The sequence below is a fragment of the Peromyscus maniculatus genome, chromosome 2 (assembly GCF_049852395.1).
Source record: "Peromyscus maniculatus bairdii isolate BWxNUB_F1_BW_parent chromosome 2, HU_Pman_BW_mat_3.1, whole genome shotgun sequence".
Lineage (NCBI taxonomy): Eukaryota > Metazoa > Chordata > Mammalia > Rodentia > Cricetidae > Peromyscus > Peromyscus maniculatus.
Genome location: NC_134853.1, coordinates 148,184,737 through 148,212,390, shown reverse-complemented (window position 1 = coordinate 148,212,390; position 27,654 = coordinate 148,184,737). Strand labels below are relative to the sequence as shown.

Here is a 27,654-nt window from a genome sequence, read left to right as displayed (position 1 = left end):
GAATGTACTATAATAGAAAGTTTTGTATTGTGAAAATGGATTTCTAAAGATCAGGTATGATGGATAAAGTGGAACACTCTTAAGTAAGAGGGAACAAATAAAGTATCTGTCCTCCTTGAGGTAAAAACATCTTTAGAAACAGTTTTTTCATATGCTTCTGCAGATGGTCATCCTTCCATTATTCTTTCTTGCCTGCTTCTCCAGTGAAGTCATAAGTAGATATTTGTGATAGTTACTTATCACCATGGTAACTAAAGAAGCAATGTGGTTCCTATTTCAGTTTAACTGTCAACTGTGCTCAAAGGAGAAGACAGCCTCTGGGACAGCACAGGCTCAGTCATGAAAAACTATGTGTCAGGTAATAGAGGACAGCATTCCACAGGGGCTGCTTTAGTAGGCTTGCCTCTGCCTGTTCAAGGACCCATAGAGGAAGCCACTGCAGGTCCTTAGAACTTTCGTGTGTGTGTGTGTGTGTGTGTGTGTGTGTGTGTGTGTGTGTGTGTGTGTGTGTGTGTGTGTGTGTGTGTGTCTGTGTGTGTCTGTGTGTGTCTGTGTACATGGCATAGTGTATGTGTGGAGGTTAGAGGACAGCAGGAGTTGATTCTCTCCTTCAAGTGTGTGAATCCTGGTAATGGAACTTAGGTCATCAGGTTTGGTGGCAAGAACCATTACCTCCTGAGCCACCTTGATGGCTTTCTTTATTGTTTATTTTTTTATTTTTATTTTTAATGTATATGTGTTTATACCTGATGCCCCACATGTGTGCAGGAGCCTGGAGAGGTCAGAAGAGGTGTCGGATGCCATGGAACTAGAATTAGAGATAGTTAGGAGCCACTATGTGGGTGCTGGGAACTGAACCTGGGTCCACCACAAGAACAGCACATACTCTTAACCACTGAATTATCTCTCCAAGTTCCTCTTGTTAGGTTTTTGGGGGAGGTGGGGCAGTTTATGATTTATTTAGTTTTACTTTATGTATATGAGTGTTTTACCTTCGTGTATTCTTGGTACATTCAGAGGTTAGAAGAGGACCCTACATCCCCTGGAACTGGAGTCACAGTCACCATATGGATTCTGGATTCTGGGAACTGAATCTGGGTCCTCTATAAGAGCAATAAATGCTCTTAACCACTGAGCCATCTCTACAGAGCTGCTCCCCCCGCCCCCCCATGATAAATCTGTGTGGACTTTGCCAAGTGGATTTCTAAGGCACTCCTAGCTTCTGGAGATTCCCTATGTTACTTTCAGAATAACCAGAGACACTCTGCCTTTTTATTTCTTTTTCTTTCTTTCTTTCTTTTTTTTTTGTTTTTTTTTTTTTTTTTTTTTTTTGTTTTTCAAGACATGGTCTCTGTGTAGCTTTGCACCTTTCCTGGATCTCCCTCTGTAGACCAGGCTGGCCTCAAACTCACGAAGATCCGCCTGCCTCTGCCTCCCCAGTGCTGGGATTAAAGGTGTGCGCCACCACCGCCTGGCGCCTTTTCATTTCTTTTCAAGTCCAGAACTTGTTTGCCTCCACCGCCGCCTCTCTCTTGATTGATGCTTTCGTTTTGTTTTTGTGTGAACAGGAAATGCTACTGTCTCACAACCCTGACCTCTCTTCCCTTCTAGAGACCATGGCAAGCCCAGGGAAGGACAATTACCGAATGAAGAGCTATAAGAACAATGCCTTAAACCCTGAGGAAATGAGACGAAGGAGGGAGGAAGAGGGCATTCAGCTTCGGAAACAGAAGCGAGAACAACAGGTAAGTTCCCTGGCGAGTTCTCCACCACACCTGTTGGGGAAGGAGCCACCTCTCCAGCTGACCTCCATCTATCTCCCCTCCTTCCTAATGCTGTGACCCTTCAATAGTTCCTCAGGTGCTGACCCCCAGCCACAGTACTTGCGTTGCTACCTCGTAACTGTAACGTTGCTACTGTTATGAATCATAATGTAAATATCCATGTTTTCCAGTGGTCTTAGGCGACCCCTGTGAAAGGGTCATTCAGTCCCCACAGGGGTCGTGACCCATGGGTCAGAACCGCTGGCCTAGGGAACTAGAGCTTATCTATCTAGCAGTCTAGTTATTCAGTTTGTTTGTTTGTCAGGGTCAGTCAGTGAACCTGAAACCCACTGAACTGGCTTGACTAGCCAGTGAGCTCCAGAGGTTCTGCCTCCTAAGTCCTGGGCTTATGGGTGTGCACTGCTCCACCTGACTCATGGCGCTGGGGTCTGCACTTTGCAACCACTTGACTGATTTATTCGTCTCCCCGTCTCTCTAAGTTCCTTTTGTAAAGAAATGTTGGAAACTTTGAGAAAACCAATTTCTTATCCCCCTTTGTTTTTCCAGACACCATTTCTCTGTGTAGCCCTGGCTATCCTTGAACTCACTCTTTTTTTTTTTTTTTAAGTTTTTCGAGACAGGGTCTCTCTGTGTAGTTTTGTGCCTTTCCTGGATCTCGCTCTGTAGACCAGGCTGGCCTCGAACTCACAAAGATCCGCCTGCCTCTGCTGGGATTAAAGGTGTGCACCACCACCACCACCACCACCACCACCACCACCACCACCACCCATCCCCACTCCCACCCACCACCACCCAGCAAACTCACTTTTTAGACCAGGCTGGCCTTGACCAGGCCTCCTGCCTCTGCCTCCTGAGTGCTGGCAGTAAAAATAGGCGATACTACCTCCCAGCCTTCAAACATCATTTTTATCTTACATAGTTCTAGCTTCTTGTTCCTTGTGGTTTTGTTTATTTGGTCCCTTGGTGTATGGATCGAGATGTAAGTTGTAGGTGCCATGGCATGTGTGTGGAAGTCAGAGGACATCCTCTGGTACTCGGCTCTCACCTTGTTTGAGACTGGATCTCCTGGTTTTGTTTTGTTTTGTGTTGTTCACTGATGCATAGCCAGCCCATCTTGCCTCCCATCTTACTGTAGTAGCTCTGGGATTACAGCTGCCCTTTATATGGGTGCTAGGGATTCAAACTCAGGTCCTCATGCTTGTTCAGTTCAGCAAGTGCTCTACCCACTGAACCGTCTCTTAGCCCTCTCTTTTGTTCATCTTTTAGCATAATTTCATACTGAAGAGATGGCTTAGCTGTTAAGAGCGATTACTGCTCTTGCAGAGAACCCAGGTTCAGTTTCTAGACCTATATGGTGGTTTATAACCATATGTGACTCTACTTTCTTTGTTTGTTTGTATTTGGTTTGGTTTTCAAGACAAGGTTTCTCTGTAGCTCTAGCTGCCCGGGAACTCAAGCTTTATGCCTTTCCTGGATCTCGCTCTGTAGACCAGGCTGGTCTCAAACTCAAGAGATCTGCCTGCTTCTGCCTCCTGGGATTAAAGGTTTGCACCACCACTGTCCGGCTGACTTTACTTCTAAGGGATCTGATGCACTCTTGTGGCCTCTGTGGGCTCCTCCATGCATGTGATATACCGGAACTCATGTTCACACACATACACATAATTTTATTTATTCTTGGGTTGGAGTAATGGCTCAGAATAAGAGCACTGGCTGCTCTTCCAGGGGACCTGAGTTCAATTCTCACCAACCACATGTCAGCTCACAACTGTCTATAACTCCAGTTTCAGGACTTCTGACACCCTTACACGGACATCCATGCAGTCAAAACACCAATGAACATAAAATTAAAAAAAAAAAAAAACAAACAACTTTTTCCCCTGAAAATGTGAATAGACATGACATAAAAAGTAAAGCTGTTGAATATGTTTCATTATCTACAGTTTGGCCTCATTTTCTTCATGCTGTTCTTCTTTGTTATAATGTCATAATCTAGCTTCAGGTTATTCTTTCTTCAGTTGGTGAGTAATGCTAGCTCTGTCTCCTCACTTTGCTTTTCAGCTTTTTAAGCGGAGAAATGTGGAGCTGATTAATGAAGAGGCTGCCATGTTCGACAGTCTGCTGATGGACTCCTACGTGAGCTCTACTACAGGGGTAAGCCCGTCAGAGCATGGCCACCGCTGTTCTCAGAACAAACCAGGTGGCCATGCCATCTTGGATCTTTGCAATCTTGTTAAGCTCTTCCTTGCTTATTGTGGTCAGTCAGCTTCAACTCTCAAGCAAGGATTCAGGGAAGTTATTGGTTACATCACAGGTTAGGAATCACTTTCTAGTGTTTTATTGTGAAGCAGACGTGGATTAAAGAGGCCCTCTTCCTGGATCTTATGTCATCCTTTTACTTGAGGATCTTAAAAAGCAGGAAGCCGTGCAGGATTATATGCTCTCATCTGGCTTCATTATTATCCACAAGGTCATAAACCTGTTTTATATTCTAGGAAAGTGTGATCACAAGAGAGATGGTGGAGATGCTCTTTTCTGATGATTCTGACTTGCAGTTAGCAACCACACAGAAATTCCGGAAGCTCCTCTCCAAAGGTATAAAGTCGGCTCCTTCTCAGAGAGGTGCTGTATAATTTAGTCTCCTGTCTCTTTTTACTCAACTATTATCTATTGCTCATTCTACTGTAGCCTTTCTGACCAGGTTTTTTTGAATAAGTCAGGCATATTCCCACTTTTACATTTATATTCCCTCTGCTAATATCCTCTTCTCTCAAAAATCTATCAGCACTTCCTTCAACTATCCTTTATGCCTCATGAGTGTGTGTGCCCATAGAGGGTAGAAGAGGATGTCAGATCCTCTGGAGCTGGAGTTATAATCTGTTATGAGCTGCTTGACATGAAGAGGTGCTGAGAACATAACTCTGCAAAAGCAGTGTATGCTCTTAACTCTTGAACTGTGTGTCTTCAGCCCCATTTAGACCTTCTTTTTTTTTTTTTTTTTTTTTTTTTTTTTTTTTTTTTGGTTTTTCGAGACAGGGTTTCTCTGTGTAGCTTTCCGCCTTTCCTGGAGCTCACTTGGTAGCCCAGGCTGGCCTCGAACTCACAAAGATCCGCCTGGCTCTGCCTCCCGAGTGCTGGGATTAAAGGCGTGCGCCACCAACGCCCGGCCTCATTTAGACCTTCTTAATGAAGCCTGGCCTGATCTCTGGCTCTGATCATGTGTTGGAGAAGAGTATGCAGACAAAAACTCTTCTTCGTTTTTCTTTCTTCCTTCCTTCCTTTTTTTTAATGATAGTATTGTTAGCCTTCTCAAGATCCTTCCGCCTCAACCTTCCCAGTTCTGGATTTACAGCCAGGCATTGGTGGTGCACACCTTTAATCCCAGCATTGGGGACGCAGAGGCAGGTGGATCTTTGAGTTCCAGGCAAGGCTGGGCTACACAGTGAAACCCTGTGTCTATAAAAATAAATAAAACCTGCTTTCTAACAGCCCGCCTTTCACTGCCACCATGAGTTCTGGGAGTGCAGGGGCTTTGATTGTGTTCATACTTCAATCCTCAGTATCTCGAGCAGTGTGGTACACAGAGCTGCTCTACAAAAATTGCATGTATCAGATCAGATGTGCAAGGCTCTGCTGTTGGTTTTTAGTCCTGAAAACAAGGTGTATGCTAACAAAAGTGTCTCTTGTTTGAGTATACTAAACATTCCACCCAGGAAAAGAGCAGTGATCTTCGTTTGAAGGGAAATGTCTAGACTAGTGTTGCTCATTCCTTCACCTTTTCTCACTCTTTTTCTGTTGTGTTTACACTTAGTAAGCCACAGCTGAGCGTACCTAAGTTAGGATTGCCTTAATACTTATAACATGCCAGGCGTATTATGCAGTTCATAGATGAGCAAAAGGCAGTTTGGAGATGTTTGTAAGAGCGATCAGAAACATCCAAGACTGCGAATGGGTCAGCAAAGCTTCCCTGACTTTTCGTCTTTCCTGTCTCCCTCCAGAGCCGAGTCCTCCGATAGATGAAGTTATTAACACTCCAGGAGTAGTTGACCGGTTTGTGGAGTTTCTGAAGAGGAGTGAGAATTGTACATTACAGGTAACAACTCTCAGGCGTGATGGCTGGGGCAAAGTCCCCAAGAACTGACAGTGGGTTTCTGCAGGCATATCTTAAGGGAATGAAAAAGTAATAGGGAAACTATCAATTGAAATATCTTCCTTAAAGACAGTTTCAGGGCCAGGTGTGGTAGTGCAACCTTTGCAACCAGCAAAGGAAGACAAATCTCTGTGAGTTTGAGGCCAGCCAAGTCTACACAGTGAGTGTCTTTTTCTTTTTTTAAGAAAAGTGTCTCAGGGCCAGTGAAATGGCTCATCAGATTAAGACACTCCCACCAGGCCTGACAATGTGACCCAGGACACATATTGTGGAAGGAGAGAACTGGCTCCTGCAAGTTGTCCTCTGATGTCCACAAGCATGCTGTGACACACAGGCACGCACACACAGATATACAAAATTAAAGAAAAAAAAGTTTAAGATCTCAATTATATGAGGTAATTTGTGAACCTGCCTGAGTTTCCACAATGTATTACACAAAACATGTTAATCCATGATGAAAACAATGCTTTAAGCCAGATGTGGCAGCATACACAAATATTTTCAGCACACAGTGGGCTGGGGCATAAGAATTGCTACAAGTTTGATACCGGCCTGGACTACATACATAGCAAGACCCTTAGAGAGAGAGAGAGAGAGAGAGAGAGAGAGAGAGAGAGAGAGAGAGAGAGAGAGAGAGAGAGAGAGAGAGGAGAGAGGAGAGAGAACGCGAACACCCACAGACCTGGTGGTGATGGTGCGCACTTTTAATCCCAGCACCTGGGAGGCAGAGGCAGGCGGATCTTTGTGAGTTCAAGGCCAGCCTGGTCTACAGAGCGAGATCCAGGAAACAAAGCTACACAGTGAAACCCTGTCTTGAATCCCCCACCCCCCAAAAAAAAGGAACGAAAGAGAACTCACAAAGGAAGTTTTTTGTTCCCGAGCCCCAGAGTGTAATACACTGTGACACTATAAATCAGTGAACTGATGCAGATGATGCAGCCTCTCTGGGTCTCTGTTCTCCAGAAACAGATAATGCTCAAGTCCATCAGAACTTGTTAGAGACGCAGCAAAGAGTAGGTTGAGAGCCATCTCAACCAGGAACGGTAGCTCACGGCTGTAATTCCAGCACATAAAGGACAGGTGAAAGCTCAGAGCCAATCTTGACTATGGAGCAACACCTTGAAGGGAGGGAAGAGGGAGAAGAGAACACACTGTCGCTCTTACCCTGGTTTCAGAAATGAAAAAAACCCAAGCTCAGACCATGAGAAAGTAGGCCATGGATGTTGGTTGTACTTCAGGACTCCGTTAGCACATTGCTGCTCTTCTGCTACTTAAAGGATGGTGGGCAAAGACATGTGTTTGGTTTTGGTTTCTTTATGTGCTACATATTTTGTTTTGAGGCAGGTGGTAGGTGTGGTTGCTCAGTCTGGAATGACCTCTCAGTTGTGGCCTGATCTCACTTTCAGTTTGAAGCTGCCTGGGCTCTGACAAACATTGCCTCTGGAACCTCTCAGCAGACCAAAATTGTCATTGAAGCAGGAGCTGTCCCCATTTTTATTGAGCTGCTTAACTCAGATTTTGAAGATGTACAAGAACAGGTAATACTCAAGATTTGATTCTGATGGTATGAACAGTATAATAAAAATTTTTATTTGGAGGCAGGCTCATTGGCACATGTTTTTAATCCCAGCACTCGAGAGACAGAGGCAGTCAGATATCTGTGAGTTTGAGGACAGCTAAGGCTGTGTAGCGAGACCCTATCTTAAAAAGCAGAAGCAAAAAATAAAGAGTGTGTTTTCAGGTTTTTATCCCAGGTCTTTGAATGGTACTCTTACAGGTCTTGGAATTTTGTCAGTTGTGAGAGTATCACTTGTTACTTACAGAGCCCCATTGGAACCACCTCAGTCTGTATAAAGAAGTTAATCAGAAGGGAGCAGCTAGGTTGCCTTTGGATGGGTTTGGTCCCTAGCATGGACGAGCAGAGTTAGGGGGTAAGAACTTAGACCACGCCTCTCTGTAACATACAGGTATTGCTTTGGAGATTGGATTATGAAAACACTTGAACAGTGAGGGGCTAGAGAATGCGGTTCAGTTGGTAGAGTACTTGCTTAGTATGTATGAATAAATCCCTGAGTGCAATCCTCAATACCACAAAACCCCAGCAAATCTGCAATCCCAGCACTTTGGAGATAAAGGCTGAAGGATCCAGGGTTCAAGGTTGTCCTTGGATGCATAGCAAGCTTAAGGCCAACCTGCTTCAAAAACACAGAAATCAATGCACTTGAACAATGAGAATTTCCCAGAGAATAAGCATACTCATGCCCTGGGCAGGTGGTGGAGGTCTTAAAAGCTGTGTTTTGTCACTTCTCTCCCCGCTTGTCCTGTCCTGTCCTCTTCCGTTCCATTCGGCCTTTCCTTGAATCACATCCTTGATGATAAACTGAGTAAACACAAATAAATTGTTGTGGTTTTTTTCGAGTTACCTCAGTCATTCTAGTGAACTAACAAGCTAAAAGGATTGTAAGAATCGCCATTGTCCAAAGTGGGTTCAGTTCTCCAAGACTGACCTATGGCATCTGTGCTAAATCCAGGAGTTAGTGTTGGAATTGAATGAAACTATCAGACACACAGTTGATGTCAGAGAATTAGTTGTTAGTGTGGGATAAATTGTATAATTTTTGTATCAAAGGTGCTTTTGGAAAAGATGCCACACTGTGGAGATAAAGACAAAACTCCATTTCTCCTATGGATTCTTGCTAGTTTCATAGAAATGGAGAGAGGTAGTTGGGCATGGTGGCAGACACCTATAATCTTTGAGTTTGAGGTTACATAATGAGTTCCAGGCTAGGCAGGGCTTTATAATGAGACCCGCCTGAAAATAAATAAACAAATAAATAAATAAATAAAAAATAACCTAAAAAAGGAGAAGACTTGATGTTCCAGATATGAAAATGAGTTAGTCTGTGATACTTACTTATACAGAAGTGGAGAATAAGCTGGGCAGTGGTGGCGCACGCCTTTAATCCCAGCACTGGGAGGCAGAGCCAGGAGGATCTCTGTGAGTTGAGGCCAGCCTGGTCTACAGAGTGAGATCCAGGAAAGGCGCAAAACTACACAGAGAAACCCTGTCTCGAAAAACCAAAAAACAAACAAACAAAAGTGGAGAATAGTGGTGTGCTCTGACTTACCTGGTGTAGCTCTGGTCTGTGGTGGAGAGAGGACTAGTCATTCTGATGTCTTCCTCCCTGTCTAATGGAAGGGATGAGGTGGTAGTTTGGTGTCTCTGGCTTCAGTTAGATGGCAGCCTGTCTTCCCCCACAACACCAGGGCCTTCTGGGAAAGCTCGGATAGAACAAGTGCTAATCCAGGGTTCCAGAAGAGCAATCACTCGAGCTTGCTGTCCAGCCCTGATTATGAGAAGTCACAGAATCCAGGCAGTTATGGCTGGATTTATTTACACCTTTATTTCCATCACTGGGGTGGGGTTTGTGGTGTGGTGTGCAGAGGCAGATGGATCTCTGAGTTTGAGCTCAGCCTGGTCTACAGAGTGAGTTCCAAGACAGCCAGGACTACACAGAGAAACCCTGTCTCAAAAAACTAAAACAAAAACAAAATAACAACCAGTAGTCCCAGAAGCTTCTAGGCTCTGTGAGTGACAGTCCCGTTATCCCTTTCCAGGCAGTCTGGGCTCTGGGAAACATAGCTGGAGACAGTTCCGTTTGCAGAGATTACGTCTTGAATTGTTCCATCCTTAATCCTTTGTTAACGTGAGTAATTGCCATCATTTGCACTTGGGGCATTTGTGGGGTTGCTAAATGGCAGTACATTTTGTGGGCAGCTTGCTTGATTCCTGAAGATAGAAAAGCACTGGGCTGGGCAGGAGTGGCGTATGCCTTTATTCCCAATATTCAGGAAGCAGAAGCAGGCAAAGCCCTTGTTCCAGACCAGCCTGGTTTACAGAGTGAGTTTCAGGATAGCTATGGCTAACCAGAGAAGCCCTATTTTAAAAATAAATAAATAAAATAAAAATAGATAAGTAAATAAATAAAGCCTGGTGTAGTGGTGTGCGCCTTTAATCCTAGCATTTGAGAGACCAACCTGGTCTCCATAGCAAGTTTCAGATCAGCTAGGAATAAACAGGGCCCTCTTTCAGGATCAAAAGAGTCTGGGTTTGCCTCTAGGTTTTAGTGGCAAGAGCCTTGTGCTAGAAGGTCAGTGCTCAGATTATGTCTTTGTTGTTCCTTCAGACTCCTTACTAAGTCCACACGACTAACAATGACTCGGAATGCAGTCTGGGCCCTGTCAAACCTCTGCCGAGGGAAGAACCCACCCCCAGAATTTGCAAAGGTGAGAGCTGCTTATAACTGCGACCAGATTCCATTATAGGAAGTCTTTTTCAGCTTTGGGAAGACCCCTGAGAGTCTCAGATCACGTGAAACTAAAAGGCACTTGTAGTATAGCAGGTGATCATGTGTACCTTCCTAGGAAAGGAAAGGGTGGGCCTGCAGGTTTGACATTTCCAAGCTCTAGAATTACGTGTTGGGAAGGGGTGGCAGTGATAGGCTCAGTGATAGCCCGATGTAGCCCTGCTCTCAGTCCTGCTCACTCTGCTTCCAACAGGTCTCTCCTTGTTTGCCTGTATTGTCTCGCCTACTCTTCAGCAGCGACTCAGACTTGCTGGCAGATGCTTGCTGGGCCCTCTCTTACTTGTCTGATGGCCCCAATGAGAAGATCCAGGCAGTCATAGACTCTGGAGTCTGTCGGAGATTGGTAGAACTTCTGATGTAAGTTGTTTCCGTTTAAGAGGGTAAAAGTTTCCTTAGCTTTACCAAGTTCCAAGAGCTCCATCCTAAGCTGGGCATGGTGGTGTATGCCTGGAATCCCAGCATTTAATGGAGGCTGAGGCAGGAGAATCACAAATTCAAGGAAGGATAGCCTGAACTGCTGAGTGAGGCTGTCTCACAAAACAAAACTCTGAACAGCAGATTGCTGACCTACTCCAGGTCTGGAGCTCTAAGGAATGCTGCCAGCCTTGGTTTTCAGCAGGGCTGAACATGATGTTTTGCTTAACTGCTGATGAGCTGTTCTTCTTCTGTAGGCACAACGATTACAAAGTGGCATCTCCTGCCTTGAGAGCTGTGGGTAATATTGTCACTGGGGATGACATCCAGACCCAGGTAAGGAAGAAGAGGGGAAGAGGATCTTAACTCAGGCCAGCTGTGGGAGAATACGCAGGGAGAGCTGCCTGTGGACAAAAGTCTTCCTCTGTAACGAGGCCACATGGTCTAGCAGAGAAAGAATGAATGGCTTTCTATAACATAGTTTTAGCACTGTCACTCTGTATTATCAGAATTCCTTCTTCTCCCAAACAAATTAGAAACAAACCCTCCAGCTGGTACTTGTGAAAAGAAAGCTAAATGGAGTGGTTGCTTTACTGGGACATTCTAAGGAGTTACATCTGACCTGGGAGCCTTTTGAGAGGCTGAAAGCTGTGGGCTCCACCAATTCTTGCTAGACCTTTCGGGTCACATAGGGATCACCTTGTGTTAACCTCATGTTAACCTTTTGAGCTGTGTGTGGCACACACCTGTAATCCTAGCACTTAGAGGTTAGAAGCAGAAGAGTCAGGTAGTTCAAGGCCATCCTCGATTACATGAAACCCTATCTCAAAAAACCAAAAGTATGAAAAATGATTCCTTCAAACCAGCAGCAGAGTGGTGCATCTACTGGGGAGGCTGAAGTGGGAAGGATCACATGAGCCCAGGACCTTGACACCAGCCTGAGCAATTCAACAAGGTCCTGTCTCAGAAAACTAAAATAGTGTGCACCCTGCACACACATGAACCCATAAATGTAAAATAAAAAAGAACACTCCCTACAGTGAGGGCACAGTAAGTTTTCCTTGTTCAAACGTAGACCTCTGCTGATTTCCTTTTGATTTTTTTCAGTGATTGGTATATGGTCCATGAGTTAGCGCAATACTCTAGTTTCTCTTGCTATTGATGTGGAGTTTTATTTCATTGGATTGCTACAGACACTTCATTATGAGTGGAGTCACAATATTTATCTCTTACATCTGGCTTAGTTAGCATAATGTCTTCAAGGTTCATCTATGTGTCAGAATTCCCCTATTAAAGCTGAAAGATAGTTGTTTGTGCGTACTGTATTTTTAAAATCCTCTCCGTTTTTATGTTTTCACTTCCTAGCTATTGTGAATAATGCTGCCATGGATGCTGGTATACATTGCTAAGTCTATGCTTTCATTTCTTGGGTCATGTATATGAAAAAGAGATTAGATAACGTGGTAATCTATGCTAATTTTACGAGTTTAGCTGCTTTCATTTTGTCTCTACCAGCACCAGATCCTCTCCCTCTTTCCTGCACATCTCATTTCCTGGTGTTTTTATGACAGCCATCCTAACGAGTGTAAAGTGCTGTCTGAGTTTGATTTTTGTTTTTCTATTGATTAGTGGTAGTGAGCATATTCCGAGTGCTAATTGACAACCTACATACCGTTTTTTTGAAATGTCTTTTCAAGCCCTTTTCTCCTTTGTAGTGGGTTGCTTAGGGTGTTTTTGTGATTTTAGGACTTACTTTATATATATACTCTGGATATTAACCCTTGCCAATATGCGTTTTGCAAGTATTTTCTCCTACTTTTTGGGTTTATTTTGCACTGTTTATGGTGTCCATTTTTAACTTGAGTAACTCTAACTATCTGACTTTGTTGTATTTCGTGTGTTCTTGTCCAGGTCATTCTCAACTGCTCAGCCCTCCCTTGCCTCCTCCACCTGCTGAGCAGCTCTAAGGAGTCAATCCGGAAGGAAGCTTGCTGGACCATTTCAAACATCACTGCTGGTAACAGGGCTCAAATACAGGTAGATTTGCTTCCAAAAAAAACCAGTTGTTTCCTATTAGAAATTGGAGCCAAGGCAAAGGATGAACAGTGTAGCCCAGTGGTAGAAAGTCTGCCTAATGTGTGCAAGGCCTGGATTCAGTGCCCACACCACCAAACAGATGGGGTCAGCATGACTAGTTGGTCAAAGGCTCTGCATAGTGGAAACTAGGTTCCCCCACACCTCGTCAGCTCTCTGGTGAGAACAAAGGAGAACTTTGAGGTGGGTCAACGGAGAGAAGCCTAAATCAGAAGTGATTTGGGGACTAGGTTTGCTCTATGTTCATCTTTTCCTCTGAGGCCTATCCTGTCCTACCTCTGCCTCCCAAGTGTCTCATGGAGCCTAGGCTAGCCTCAAATGACCTTGAATTCCTGATTTCCTGCCTCCACCATTCAAGTATTGGGATTACACAAGCATGTCCTGACCCTTGTGCTTTTTCTCCGTAAACTACCTTTCTGCCTCCATCCTCCTTCCTCATTCTCTCTCTTTTTTTTTTAAAGATTCATTTATTTTATATATATAGTATTCTGTCCGCATATATTCCTGCTGGCCAGAAGAGGGCACCAGATCTCATTATAGATGGTTGTGAGCCACCGTGTGGTTGCTGGGAATTGAACTCAGGACCTTTTGGATGAGCAGCCAGTGCTTTTCATCTCTGAGCCATCTCTCCAGCCCCTCCTCATTCTCTTTCAGGCTGTCATCGATGCAAATATCTTCCCTGTGTTGATCGAAATCCTTCAGAAAGCAGAGTTCCGTACAAGGAAGGAAGCAGCCTGGGCCATCACCAATGCCACATCAGGAGGAACCCCTGAGCAGATCAGGTGTGGTGCCTTTCCCAACATCTTAAATGATATGTGTGGTCTCCTTTGTTCTTGGTTTTTAGATGACTCTAAATGGCTTTTGATGGGAAAGGTCTGCCCTAGTCTAAATGTAATGTTTTTTGTTTTGTTTTGTTTTTTTTCTTCGAGACAGGGTTTCTCTGTGTAGCTTTGTGCCTTTCTTGAACTCACTCTTTAGCCCAGGCTGGCCTCGAACTCACAGAGATCCACCTGCCTTTGCCTCCCGAGTGCTGGGATTAAAGGCGTGCGTTATCAACGCCTGGCCCTGTCATAAGGTTTAACTGGTAAGCTGCTAAATGATACTAGACTCGGGAATAGATTCCTGTGTTGTTGATGGTGGTTATATTCCACCATTCAGACAGGCTGGCCTATCCTGTCTCTGCCTCCCACGTGCTGGGATCGTGCGCACACACCTCTGTATCAGGCTAGGGCTTGAGTTTTTTGTTTGTTTGCGATGAGGGCTCTCCTCAAGTTTGTGATATCTCCATGCCCAGTTTGTACATGTGCTCCTTTATTCTTCTAGTTTGTATCATCTAAACAATAGGAGGGATGGTGGAAATTGGTTAAGTGTTTTTCCCTCTAATTATAACCTACTGAAGGGAGTATGTATAGTCTGTACATATAGAGTCCAGGAGAAAGGAAGAGCTATTGAATTAATATAAATGTAAATATAAAATTAATAAAAGAAAAACAAGCTGGATATGATGGTGTACAACTTAAACCTAGGATTTCTGGAGGCAGAGATAGGCAGATCTCTGAATTTGAGGCCAGTATGATCTACAGAGTGAATCCTAGGCTAGCAAGGGCTACCTAGAGAAACCAGGTTTTAAAAGGGCTCAGGGGAGGGGCTGGAGAGATGGCTCAGTGGTTAAGAGCACTGGCTGCTCTTCCAGAGGACCCGGGGTTCAATTCCCAGCAACCACATGGCAGCTCACAACTGTATGTGACTCCACTTCCAGGGGACCTGACACCCTTACACCAATACACATAAAAATAAAATTAAATAAATTTTAAATAAATAAAAGGGCTCGGGGATTAAATACAATATGCCTGTTAGATAAGAAAAAAATATACAAAAAGGTCCAAGAATCTGGAGATCTTCACAGATTTGACAATAATTTAAGAACCTCCAAAAGGAATATTCTGAGTAGAGCTAAAGAGGTAGGAGCCAGATTGTAGTCAGTCTTTATTAATATAAAATAGAGGTTGTACTCAGGAAAATAAGGAACCCAAAGAATGAATTTGTTTGTTTGTTTGTTTTGGTTTTTTGAGACAGGGTTTCTCTGTGTAGTTTTGGTGCCTGTCCTGGATCTCGTTCTGTAGACCAGGCTGGCCTCGAACTCACAGAGATCCGCCTGGCTCTGCCTCCGGAGTGCTGGGATTAAAGGCGTGCGCCACCACCACCTGGCCTGAAGAATTTCTTTTTTTTTTTTTTTTTTTACCTTTCTAGAGCTTTATGGGGGGGGGGGGCAGAGACAGAGAAACAGACCGCATGGAGAGAAGAGAATGGAAGGAAAGAGTGAGGAAAAGAGCCTGAAGAATTGAATGTGTCTAGAGTGATAATATTGTAGCCAAGGTGACATTAGGACTCTGGTGTGTTCATTAGGGAACTAGATCAGTGGCAGAGTGCGGGTAGAGAGATTAAAGTGAGGGACAGGGGATTATCAAGACTCAGGAAGAATTCACTGTTGAAAGTATTGGTATGTATGAGGGAGACCCTGGGTAAAGCGCCTGCTTAGCTAGCACTTTACTTGTTCTGCATTAGTTTGGAGCTTACTTCATCTCTCATCCCCAGGTACCTGGTGTCACTGGGCTGCATTAAACCCCTGTGTGACTTGCTAACTGTAATGGATTCAAAGATTGTGCAAGTAGCCCTCAATGGACTAGAGAACATCCTGCGGCTTGGAGAGCAAGAGGGCAAGCGGAGTGGCTCAGGGGTCAATCCCTACTGTGGCCTCATTGAGGAAGCCTATGGTAAGTTCTCTCCCTGATCTATGTCTGCTAGTAGAGAAGATGTTGGAGCACATCAACACATTTTAGGAAACTTGAGTCTGTTTATTTTTTATTTTTTACTACATTTATTTATCCATTCATTTGTGTATGTGTACATGTATGAGTGTGAGCGCACATGATAAGGCACACGTGGGTATGGAGGTCAGAGGACAACCTGGAAGAGTCGATTCTATCTTCCCACCACGTGGGTTGTAAGAATTGTCAGGCTTGGCAGTAGACACCCTTACCCATTGAGTTGTCTCCCCAACCTTGAGTCTGTGTTTTTTTTTGTTTTTTTTTTCCCGAGACAGGGTTTCTCTATGTAGCTTTGCGCCTTTCCTGGAACTCACTTGGTAGCCCAGGCTGGCCTCGAACTCACAGAGATCCACCTGCCTCTGCCTCCCAAGTGCTGGGATTAAAGGCGTGTGCCACCACCGCCAGGCCAGAGTCTGTGTTTTTAAGGAAGTGATGAGTTCCTGTCCCAGCCAAGCTATACCACGCATAGGGTTACAGACCTTTCCTTGGGAGTAACTGGCATGTGCTGACTAGCCAGGTAGCTAGAACTAATTAGTAACCAAGTTTTCTTGTCCCACCAGTTCCTTCTCTCTCTGGGAGCGATAGGTCAGTGTTAATCTCATAGGCTCTACCTACGTCAAAAGTAGGTATGGCAGAGATGTAAGGAGGAAGAGTCCAGAATTTGATATACTACTACCAGGAGCTAAAAAGATACCAGTCTCTCCAGTAAAAATACTGGATTGCAGCCAGACAGTGAGGGTGCACGCCTTTAATCCCAGCCCTCGGGAGGCAGAGGCAGGTGGATCTCTGTGAGTTCAAGGCCAGCTTGGTCTACAGCATGAGCTCCAGGACAGCCAGGGCTACACTAAGAAACCCTTTGAAGAACAAAAAATACACACACACACACACACACACACACACACACACACACACACACACACACACACACACACACACACAGGATTGCCTTAACCAACAAATCTCAGAAGAGGCAGATCATGATTTGCCCAGAATTAGATTAAAACAGGATTTGGACTCGACGTTGTAATTTGTGTGTGCCCCAGATCCTTACATGAATGCATGCGTGTGTGAACCAGAGGTCAGCCTCAGCCTCAGGTCTTGTTCCTAAAGAGCTCGACCCCTTGTTTTTTGAGGGGTCCCTGAGATAGATGTAGGGCTCACTGAGGAAGCCCTGCTGACAAGCCATGCAGAAAGGCGCAGGCAGTCTGCCCCAACACTGTCACCCCACCCCTGCTAGGACTGGAAGTGCCCCCACCTTTCCTGGCCTGCCTTCTGGGGAGCAAACTCGTGCTTTAGGGCAAGCACTTTACAGGCTCCCTGGAGCCTCTGATATCAGCTGACACTCTGACGTCATTTCTTCTGCGATTTTCTAATTTGGGGAAGAGTCATTGACTCCTTTTTCAAGTCAAGGAATGATGTGATCTCACTACTTTCATTTGGAAATTTCTCCCCTGGGAAAAGAAAAATACGTAATTGTTTCTTCTTGCCACCATAGGCTTGGATAAAATTGAGTTTCTCCAGAGCCATGAGAACCAGGAAATCTACCAGAAGGCCTTTGACCTCATCGAGCACTACTTTGGTGTAGAAGATGACGATAGCAGCCTGGCTCCTCAGGTGGATGAAACGCAACAGCAGTTCATCTTCCAACAGCCTGAGGCCCCCATGGAGGGCTTCCAGCTATAATGTCTGCCTCCAGGGAGGGGAGGGCATGGGAAGCACCACCAGCCAGCAGAAGAGCAGCCCTCTGGTGGGCAGGAAAACAGCCACCCCACCAGCAGCCACCATCCACCTGCTGCCCTGGAGACTGTGCTCTTGACCTGCTCATCCCCTTCCCTGGAGGGAGCACCCTCTGGACAGACAGAACCATCTGAGGCTCACACTGGGTTTTGTGACAAGAAGGGGACCTGTGGGTTTTTCCTCCTTACACTTTACTTTGGCTGCACACATGTCTTTAACCCAGGAGCCCAGGGTGGACAGAGGAGGACGGAGGTAATCAATTTGCACCTTTAAATTTTTTTTCTTTTATTTTCTTTAGTGGTGACTTCCTTCCCATTTATCTTGCTTCATCCATCCCAGTCCTCTGCCCTGATGTGTGTAACTCTTATCTTGGGTACTTGAGCAGATGGAATATTCCCAGAGGTGGGAGGTGGGAGGGGAGGGGAGAATCCAAAACAAAGTGTTCTTGCTCTGACCGAATATTAATCTTGTATGCTTGGATTGGTTATTTAAGTTTTTCTTTTGCACATTTTTCTTGTATTAAGGTTGTTCTTCCCATAAAGCTGGTTTTTAGAAACCAAGCTGCCAGCACTGTCTGGAAATAGAGGCTAATGGGGAGCGCCCCCCCCCCCCAAAGGTCCCTCCTGCCTCTGACCCTATGCCTGAAACCTCCCCCCTTACTCTCCTGGAGCAAATATACCAGTGCGAGTGGGAGGGAGGGGCACAGGCCTTCAGACAGGGCTTCCCTTGTGTAGCTACTGACCCTGAATCCTGCCCACCTCCTAAATGGTGCGACCCAACTTCATTTGTTTACTTGAAAATTCACCTCAGAGTTGAATGAACCTCTGAGGTGGCTGTGTTTTCTCCTGAGCTTGAGATGGGGGGCTGTGGTCCTTCCTTCTCCTGAGGAGAAAGTCCTTGCTCTGATGACCCATAAGTTGCAGAGGAGGTTGGAGTTAGTGTCGTGTATTGGGATAGTCAGAAATCCCTGCCTTTGGCCTTTCTTCTTCCTTCTGCCATAGTTGGATCATGTATATTTTACTTCCAAAGGAGAGAATGTCAAAAAGTTCCATATTTTTTTTTTTATATATTCTATATTTTAAGTAGGTCAGTCTTAATTGGTCTTAGGAGGACAAAGCGTCTGTGAGTGGGATACTGTGAGGAAGACCAGAAAGAGGTGTAGAAGCTTCAGGCTCAAAGGACTGACTGGTCCTTTTCTTCTCTGCTTGGATTCTGGGCTACCACTTGGGACCAACTCTCACCTCCGGAGCCTTTATGAAGTAAATCAGCCTGGGCTGATTGTCCCAGGACCTGAAGGGAGCAAAGAGGGCATCAGGGCTTGGTGAAGTCTGCTGCTCTGGCCCTTGCTTCTGAGCAGAAAGCAGCCTGCCTTCTTCTCTAACTCAGTGTCAGGCACTGTTTCCCAGCTGATCGTCACCTGTTACCAGAGGACCTTGGTGACCCGGATACTCTGGTCAGCGCTGTTGGCGTCTCCCTTCTGCAGGTCCTTGTACCTAGCTTGAGTTTCGCCTTTCTTGTGACAGTTACAGACACCTTTTCTTTCTTTAAGTAAAGCTAGTTCAATGCCTCAGAAGGTGGCCTGTGTTTTAGTAGGTTACACATTACACTAAAGCTGAGCTCTGGGGGCGGGGAATACGGTGTGCACTGTCAGCTAGGATAGCCCAACTGTGGAACTGGCAGCATGGTACCCCACTGTGGTGAAGCCGAGGATTCCCGGCCTCATCTACACTTCTCTTTCTCCAGGAACGGCAGTCTTCTTACTCCTGTTGTCACAGGTCTCCCTTGGGCTCCCACACTTGGCAGATCTGAAGTTCAGGCTCTTGTTGGCCGTTGGCCTTCAGTTAGCTGTCTCCTTTAGTTTTGAGGCCTTGTTCCTAAGAAAAGTAGTTCAGAGCTGGCGGTTGATACTGAAAACTGTGACCAACATTGGAACACATTGGCGAGCCAAATACTTTTATTCACCCTCTGGCCTTCTGGGAAGGCAATGGGCAGGGCCTTTTTTTTTAAACCTGGCCTACAGCTCTATTACAAACTGCTCCTAGTTCAAAGAAAAGCCCTCTATGATGCCATCATCACCCTTGTCTGAAGAGTGGAACACTGTAGTAGGATCTACTCTGAACATCTCAAGCAACAGTTAAGCCCCTGGCATTGGAGCCAGAGTCTCAGTATGAGACATAAATGTCCTGCTCACCCCATCCTTTCTCCAGTATCTCTTTGGCCGGATCTAGTACCAGATGGAAGAAGTTGGTTACCTAGCTGCTCTAAGCATCCCGCACTGAAGTCCTCTTTAGTGACTGACAGAGTGGTCAGTCCTAGACAATGTCTTCAGTCTCCAGCTCTCACCAGTGACTGCAAGCTTTGATGTTGGCTGCAGCCTTCTGGGAGAACCGTATGAGTTCCAGCCTGTTTGGCGCCTTTGTTACTTGGGTCTGTGGACACACGCTTCCAAGAAGCAGGTGTTGATGACCTTTTTTTGAGATCTTTGGTCCCCTTTACCTGGGACCTTGTATCTACTGCTTCTCCCTTCTGTACATGGAAGTCATCTCCCAGGAGCCTGTGTGCCGAAGCTAACCACGGGTTATAGCTGCTATTGTATTTAGCTAAGAGATGAAAAGAAGGTTCTTACACATGGACTTTCTACTTCCTTGACACCAATCCAGTCAAAAGACAAACTTCCCTGGAGGAACTATTTCTACTCCTGTCTGCCAGGAATCCTCGCAGTTCTACCCTCCTACTCCACGTGCCTTCTTTGAAGGCTTCTGCTCTTTTCGTTCAGACCTCATTCCTTCTCTCCCAGGCTCACTCAGTGTGGCATCCATCCTCTCATGTATTCTTCAGGCTCAGGGTCTAACTTCTCGAAGGCCAAAAGCCAGCTTCTCCAGGTCCCGTCAGACCCAGGAGGGAGACAGGATGATGGCAAGCTTCCCTAGCAGGCTGGGGAAGGGTACAAGGCTCAGTGCACTGAACCATGGGAGGCTGTGAGCAGTAGCAGGCGCCACTCCCCTGCGAGGCAGTAAGACAGACTTCTGGCTCAGTCTAGACCAACCTTATCCAGTATTTTTTCTGTTTTACCTTTTGTATTCTTTTGTTAAGCCAACGAACTGAGAATTTGCCCCTCTAAGGATCCATGTGGTAGACACTAGCTGCTCTTTGGCCAAAGGCCTTCATAACTGATTGTTTCCCAGTCTGTCCCCTAGTCCCACCCCAGAAGAAGACAGGCATGGCAATGGAAGAATTTGAGGTCAACTCCAACCGAATCTGAATGAAAACCTAGTTTCCTTTTGAGACAGCATCTTTTTTGAAGCCTGAACTACGTGCAGGACCAAAGCTGGCTGTGAAAAAAGGAGCCATAAATTGGGGAACCTGAACACCAGAGGGCAAAGGCTTGTGTGATGTGTCTTCAAGGGCTTGGGCTTACCTACCTACTTCTAGGCCAGCCTGACTTCTAATGCTCCACTAGCACATGCTGATGACACCCATTAGGCCTGCACTCTTGTGGCTCTGATTTTAATGTTTAGGTGTTGAGAAAGAAAGTGATCTACCATGTGTAGGGAGCTGTGAAGGAAGTCACACAGTTCAGGTCCTAGGACTGCCTGGAAACTGTCAAAGGTTCACACCAGGAACCCTCAGAAACTGGAGGTGGGTATTGGCTTTTTAAGCCGGCTTTTTTGGGAAATGTCTTTTTTTTGACCTATTAAATAAATGAAGTGGGTATGAGCTCTCAGCTCCCCAGCAGACAGAACATCACCCAAGGACAGCTTGGGTTTCCAGGTAAGAACCCTAGAAAGGTGAATTTAATCCTCACAGGTTTTGCTTTCCAAATTCATTTGCTTTTATTTTTCTAAGAACTGTAAACTCTATTTTTTCATGTTCTCAGGGCCCCTGGGTAGACAAACAAAGCTTGATTTCAGAGCAGAAATAGGCCAAGAAACCATGGCATTGAGTGTGCTGAGTCCAGACAAATGATATTTATATACACATCCAAATTTGAAGAGAAAATGTATTTCTTTAGGTTTCAAACACTGTAATAGATACAAAGCAAAAATAAAAACCTGTTGCAAAGTTCTAAATTGTCTTCTTTGGTTTGGAGTGACCTTTATTGGGAAGTAAACTTAAGACCTGAGATGTCCATGATAAGAGTACCTGCCTAGCATGTATGAGGCCCTGGGTCCAAACCTCAGCACCATGCAAGCCAGACAGATACTGGTTTGTAGAGGCAGGGTGTCGGCCTGGCTGTATGAAACCCTAAATCAAAAACCAAGGGGGCCATCTCAGCAGCTAAAGGCATTAGTTAGCAGAGGAGTGGCAGATGTATCGGGTTGTTGGGGAGGGAGCCCTGTGCTCTGGTGACTACCAAAGCACCGTCTACTCTTCAGAAGGTGAAGCCAATGTTTGTACTGCTCTCCAACACTGGACAGGATTTGGATGTGTGCGATCACGCTTTGGCCAAAATGGTAGCACATGACTATAACCCCGTACTTGGTGGGGGAAGGCAGAGCCAGGAAGGTTGGGAGCTCAGGATTATTGGCTGCCTAGTGAGTTCAAGGCCAGCTTAGGCTACATGAGTTCCTAAGTAAAAAATTGCTAGGCATAGTGATATACACCTTTAATCCCAGACTCCAGAGGAAGATTATAAATTTGTACTTTAACAGTGGGAACGACAGTTACTTCGGGGTGCTGGAGGAGGTGTGTGTTCATTGCTCCAGCTGGGCAACACTAACATCAGCCTGAGTGCACATGCATGCATTTGGAGGTCAGAGGCCACAAGCCCTTCAGGGATAGGAGCCCTACTGTGTTCTGTGTGGTGTTGGGATTACAGTCTCACTGACCCAACCAGCTTTAGAGCTCAGTGTCTGTATGGCAGGCTCTTTACCAACTGAATCATCTCCCCAGTGCCCATGGGTTTTTTGTTTGAATAGGCTTTAGTGAAATTAATTGGCATACAATAAATTGTATGTTTAAAATGTTAATTTTGAGCCAGGCGGCGGTGGTGGCCGATGCCTTTAATCCCAGCACTCGGGAGGCAGGCGGATCTCTGTGAGTTCAAGGCCAGCCTGGTCTACAGAGTGAGTTCCATGACTGCCAGGGCTACACAGAGAAACCCTGTCTCAAATGAAACCCCCTCTCAAAAAAATGTTAATTTTAGTAAGTTGATGCATACCCATGAAACTATCACCACAGTCAAGATTATGAACATCCATCACCTCCCTATGCTTCTGTATGCCCCGGGAACCCTCTCTGCTCCACTCCCATTTATCTTGACCTCTTCTGGTTCAGCATTACCTCGCATCCCACAAACTGTATGAAAGCTGGATGTTCACAGACTCTCCAGTTGAGAGACTAGTCAAGCAATGGACACCTGATTAAACCCACGTGGAAGGTTTTGGTTGGAAGAATTTCCTTTCCTCATTTTTTCCCCCTGTACTGGGTGTTATACCCAAGGCTTCACAAATACTAGGTAGAGTCCTAGTGATAGGGGAGGCTAGGCCAGGTATCATTTGAGACAGGAATATCAATATGTCAGCTATCCTGGAGACCAATGACATGATCAATTGTTGGTAGTACCCTAGCAGGCAGGCATTTAACTTTTTTTTTTCATTTTTGTTTTTCAAGACAGGGTTTCTCTGTGCAACAGCCCGAGCTGTCCTGGTACTAGCTCTATAGGTCAGGCTACCCCTCGAACTCAGAGATCCTCCTGCCTCTGCCTCCCAAATGCTGGAACTAAAGGCATGTGCCACCACCGCCCAGTGCATTTAACATTTTTTTTTTAATTTTATTTATTTATTAAGTATACAGTGAGTGTTCAGCCTGCAGGCCAGAAGAGGGCACCAGATCTCATTACAGATGGTTGTGAGCCACCATGTGGTTACTGGGAATTGAACTCAGGACCTCTAGAAGAACAGCCAGTGCTCTTAACCTCTGAGCCATCTCTCCAGCCCTAACATTTTTTTAAAAGGCAAATTGCCCCTGGTTGCCCAGGCCTCAATCTGACCTACTTGGGAGACTAAGGCAGGAGGATCCCCGGCTAGAACCAGCAAAATGGCTCAGCAGATATGGGCACTTTTTGCCAAGCCCCAGAACTCTGACTTTGACACAAGTACTGTAGCACTTGAACACCCACATATATACATTACACACACAAATTAAATAGAAAAAAAAAATAGGGACAAATTCCAGCCTGGGCTAGAATGAGATCATACTGAGACCTGCTTCAAAAAAGAAGGCTTAGAATGTAGTTCAAGGGTAATGCTATTGGCTAGCAAGCACGTGCTTTTGTTTCAATACCTAACACAAAAACAAAAGGAAGTCGGGCAGTGGTGGCGCATGCCTTTAATCCCAGCACTCAGGAGGCAGAGCCAGGTGGATCTCTGTGAGTTCGAGGCCATCCTGGGCTACAGAGTGAGTTCCAGGACAGGCACCAAAACTACACAGAGAAACCCTGTCTCAAACAAACAAACAACAACAACAACAACAAAAAAAAAAAAAACCCAAGAGGAAGCAGGTTACAAACATAGTGGAAATCTCCACCTGTAACTCCAAGCTTGTAACTCCAAGCTTGTAACTTGTTTCAGTTGGTGATAAAGATCTACGAGTGTTTGTGACTAACTGCAAAGTCAAACATGAACCACTGACCCAGGCTTTACACAAGCTCAAAACGAACCAAACCAAAGGTAAACGGACAGTACAGATGTGGTACTGATTCATCCTGACCCGACCCAGCAAAATGAGGGAAAGTGGTAACAGATGCAGTTTTAACCCCTTCTTACCTCGGTTCTAGTCCACATAGAACAACTCTTAGCTGACTATAGGCTAAACCCATTGTTACCTATTTCCTCCTTGATTTGCCCAAAAGAGTGAGACACCTCCAATAAAAATAACAAGGAAGGGGCTGGAGAGATGGCTCAGCGGTTAAGAGCACTAGCAGTTGTTCTTCCAGAGGTCCTGAGTTCAATTCCCAGCACTGACATGGCTCACAGCTATCTATGAGGTCTAGTGCCCTCTTCTGGCCTAAAGATATACATGCAGGCTGAACACTATATATATGATAAATTAAAAAAAAATAATAACTGGCTCTTTAAAACAAGTAAAATTGGGCATGGGAAGTGCTGGGCATGGGAAGTGCTGGGTATGGGAAGTGCTGGGCATGGGAAGTGCTGGGCATGGGAAGTGCTGGGTATGGGAAGTGCTGGGCATGGGAAGTGCTGGGCATGGGAAGTGCTGGGCATGGGAAGTGCTGGGCATGGCTCTTACTGCTCTTACAAGTTTGGCTCCCAGCACCCACATGAGAGCTCAGAACCACCTATAACTCTAGTTCCAAGAGATCTCATAGCCTCCATAGACCCCAGGGACACATGTAATGCACAGATATACATGAAGTCAAAACCCCCCTACACAAAACATAAGAACATAAAGAGCAAAAAATAATAATAAGGAAGAGAGGAGCTGGAGAGATGGCTCAGTGGTTAAGGTCACTTACTTACTTAAAGGATCCGGAGTTCAGCTCCCAGCACTCACATCAGGGTCCGTAAAATTTTTTTAAAGACTTGTTTTGTTCCTGAAGATTTTTTTTTTTCATTCCAAGTAATGAATGCCTGGTGCTTTTCTAGGCCAGAAATGGGTATAATACGATGCAAGTGAGTGCCTGTGTGTCACACACAAACCTAGTGAGCAAGAAAATCATGAATATGGGGTGGGAGGTATAGCAGGAAAGGTCAACAGTAGCCTGCAGGGGCCATCTTGTAGGCAAGGAATACAAGAGCTGACTAAAATGTGGTGTAAGAAGTTGATTTCTGAGCTGGGCATGGTGGTGCATGCCTTTAATCCCAACACTTAGGAGGCACAGGCAGGTGGATCTCTGAGTTCGAGGCCAGCCTAGTCTACAGAGTGAGTTCCCGGGACAGCCAGGGCTATACAGAGAAACCCTGTAATTGAAAAACCAAAAAAGAAAAAAAAAGAAAAAAGAATTTGATTCCTGGAGCTGGGGACATGGTTCAGGGGTTTGATTCCTAGGACTGGGGAGATGGTTCAGTGGTTTGATTCCTGGGGCTGGGGAGATGGTTCATGCACTTCCTGAGGACCTGAGTTGGGGGCCCAGCACCTCTGTCAGGCAGTTATGAACTTCCTGTAACTCCATCTCCATGGATTCCAACACACTCTCAGGCCACCAGATGTAACATACATATACACATAAATAAAAAATTTTAAAAATGATTTTTGATTTCTCCCTTGCATACGTCAGAGTCTAGGAGCAGGGAACGGGCTCCAATCAAGACTCAGCAGTGCTTCCCCAGCGGAAAGGAAGCCAGCCGGTACGGTCAGGCAGTGCTTCTCAAGGCCTGTTTCGTGATCTTAAGAAATGCTCTGGGTGCCTTAGCAGCTCAGTGGTAGTGTTTCCAGAGGACACGGGGCCCCTTTCGCAGGAAAGAAATGACCATTTTAATAGAGTTTGGAAAAGAAGAAGAACAGAATGGGCGAGCTGCAGATCTTGGCAGGCGATAGGAAGGATATGAAAAGGGAAGCTGTTGTAGAGGAGGATGATACAACTTAGAGAACAAGGTGCACATTGAAGAACCTCTGGCAGCAGCCTTTGTTCCTACTAGTTAAAACATTATTCTCATTTATGTGTCTGTGTGAGTTTATGTGCACCATGTGAGCAGGAGTCCACAGAAGCCAGAGGGCGTCAGATCCCCTAAGAACAGTGGTTCTCAACCTTCCCAATGCTGTAACCCTTCAATACAATTCCTCTTGTTGTGGTGACCCCAACCATAAAATTATTTTCATTGCTACTTCATGGATGCAATCTTGCTACTGTCTCACTAAATTGCCCTGGCTGGCCCCCAACTCACTAGGTTGCCCAGACTGACCTTGAATTTGCCATCCTCCTTCCAAGGTGTGTGGGTACCATGGTGGCCCACTTAGTCAATTCTCCCCACCCCCATTTATTTATTGACTTGTGTGGGGGTATATTTGTCCGTGTGAGTATACACCTATGTATGGTTGCATGGAGACCAAAAGAGAGTTTAAATGTCCTCCTCTATTGCTCTTTACCTATTTGAAACAAGGTCTCTCCCTGAACCCGGGCCTTTAGTTTTCTTGGTTATACTAGAAGCCAGAAACCCCTTGCAGTTCTGTGGCTCTGCACCACCCCTCCACAACCCCAGGGAGGAAGCACGGGGTGGCCCCTGGCTTGTTACATGGACGCTGAGATCCGAACTCCAGTCCTCACTACTGCACACCAAGCACTCTCCACTGCTAAGCCCTCTCTTTAGCCCAAAGACCCCGTTTAAAAATTGTTTATCTTTAGTGTATGAGTGTTTTCCTGCATGTCTATGTAAGTGCACTGTGTGCGTGTCTGGTGGCCAGCAGAGGGTGCTGGGTGCTCCAGAATTAGAGTCTGTATACTGTTGATAACCACGAGGGGTTCGGGAATCGATTCCTGGTCTTCTGCAGGACAGTCAAGCACTATTAAACACTGGGCCATCCCTCCAGCTCCTTTAAGGTTTTGTTGCTGTTGTTTTGAGACAGGGTCTCACTATGTAGACTAGGCTGACCTTCAACTCACAGAGGTCCATCTGCCTTTGTGCTGGGGATAAAAGTGTGCACCACTATGTCCAGTGTCCTCAAAAATTCTTAAGACTTAAGATTAATCTCTAGAGCAACAGTTCTCAACCTGTGGATCTCAACCCCCTTCAAGGGTCAAATGACCCTTTCACAAGCATCGTCTAGGACCATCTGAAAACACAAAGATTTACATTATGATTCCTAACAGCAGCAAAATGACAATTATGAAGTAGCAACGAAAACAATCTTATGGTTGGGGGTTTCCACAACATGAGGAACTGTATCCAAGGGTCGCAGCATTAGGAACGTTGAGAAGCACTGTTCTAGAGCATCCTCTTTGTATGGAATTTTGTAGAGACCTGATCTCTGTGCTGTCTCCTCAGAGATTCCTCTGTGTTTACTGGGACATAATCTGGGCTTTGGTTCCCAAACATCTTTGACCCAAACTTCACTGAACCTCACTTTCCTCCGTAAACTAGCAAAGTTTGGATGCTTCCTGCTTTGAGCTTTCATCATTCTGGGAAAGTGCTCTACCCCTGAGCCTATATCATATAGTATTGCCTCCCAAAGTTACATCTGAACAGAGAGAACACCACTCTGAGTCTGTTTGACAGAGCTGGTACAGGAAAATGGCCAGCATCTAAGGACCCTAAAACAATATCCAATTGGCACAATTTGCAACATGCTCTACCCACAGCCTGACTCTAGCCTCTGAAACT

The 27,654-nt window shown here is 45.4% G+C and overlaps 1 protein-coding gene across 6 annotated transcripts in view; it reads left to right on the top strand.

The window, feature by feature from the left end:
• Positions 1–21,444, top strand: part of Kpna6 (karyopherin subunit alpha 6) — a 35,947-nt gene extending 14,503 nt beyond the window's left edge. For 4 of the 6 annotated variants that reach the window (XM_006994367.4, XM_076565164.1, XM_076565163.1 and 1 more), the window contains exons 2-14: positions 1,612–1,745; positions 3,846–3,938; positions 4,280–4,379; positions 5,783–5,877; positions 7,341–7,472; positions 9,553–9,641; positions 10,122–10,221; positions 10,495–10,658; positions 10,973–11,051; positions 12,627–12,752; positions 13,464–13,591; positions 15,405–15,583; positions 17,133–21,444. In XM_006994367.4, the coding sequence (XP_006994429.1) occupies positions 1,612–1,745; positions 3,846–3,938; positions 4,280–4,379; positions 5,783–5,877; positions 7,341–7,472; positions 9,553–9,641; positions 10,122–10,221; positions 10,495–10,658; positions 10,973–11,051; positions 12,627–12,752; positions 13,464–13,591; positions 15,405–15,583; positions 17,133–17,320 (1,607 nt within the window). In that variant the 3' untranslated portion in view covers positions 17,321–21,444. Of the gene's footprint in view, positions 1–223; positions 443–1,611; positions 1,746–3,845; positions 3,939–4,279; positions 4,380–5,782; positions 5,878–7,340; positions 7,473–9,552; positions 9,642–10,121; positions 10,222–10,494; positions 10,659–10,972; positions 11,052–12,626; positions 12,753–13,463; positions 13,592–15,404; positions 15,584–17,132 lie in introns of those variants that run through there. The other 2 variants (XM_015987850.3, XM_042271937.2) reach the window with 2 other exon arrangements.
• The last annotated feature ends 6,210 nt before the right edge of the window (positions 21,445–27,654 follow it).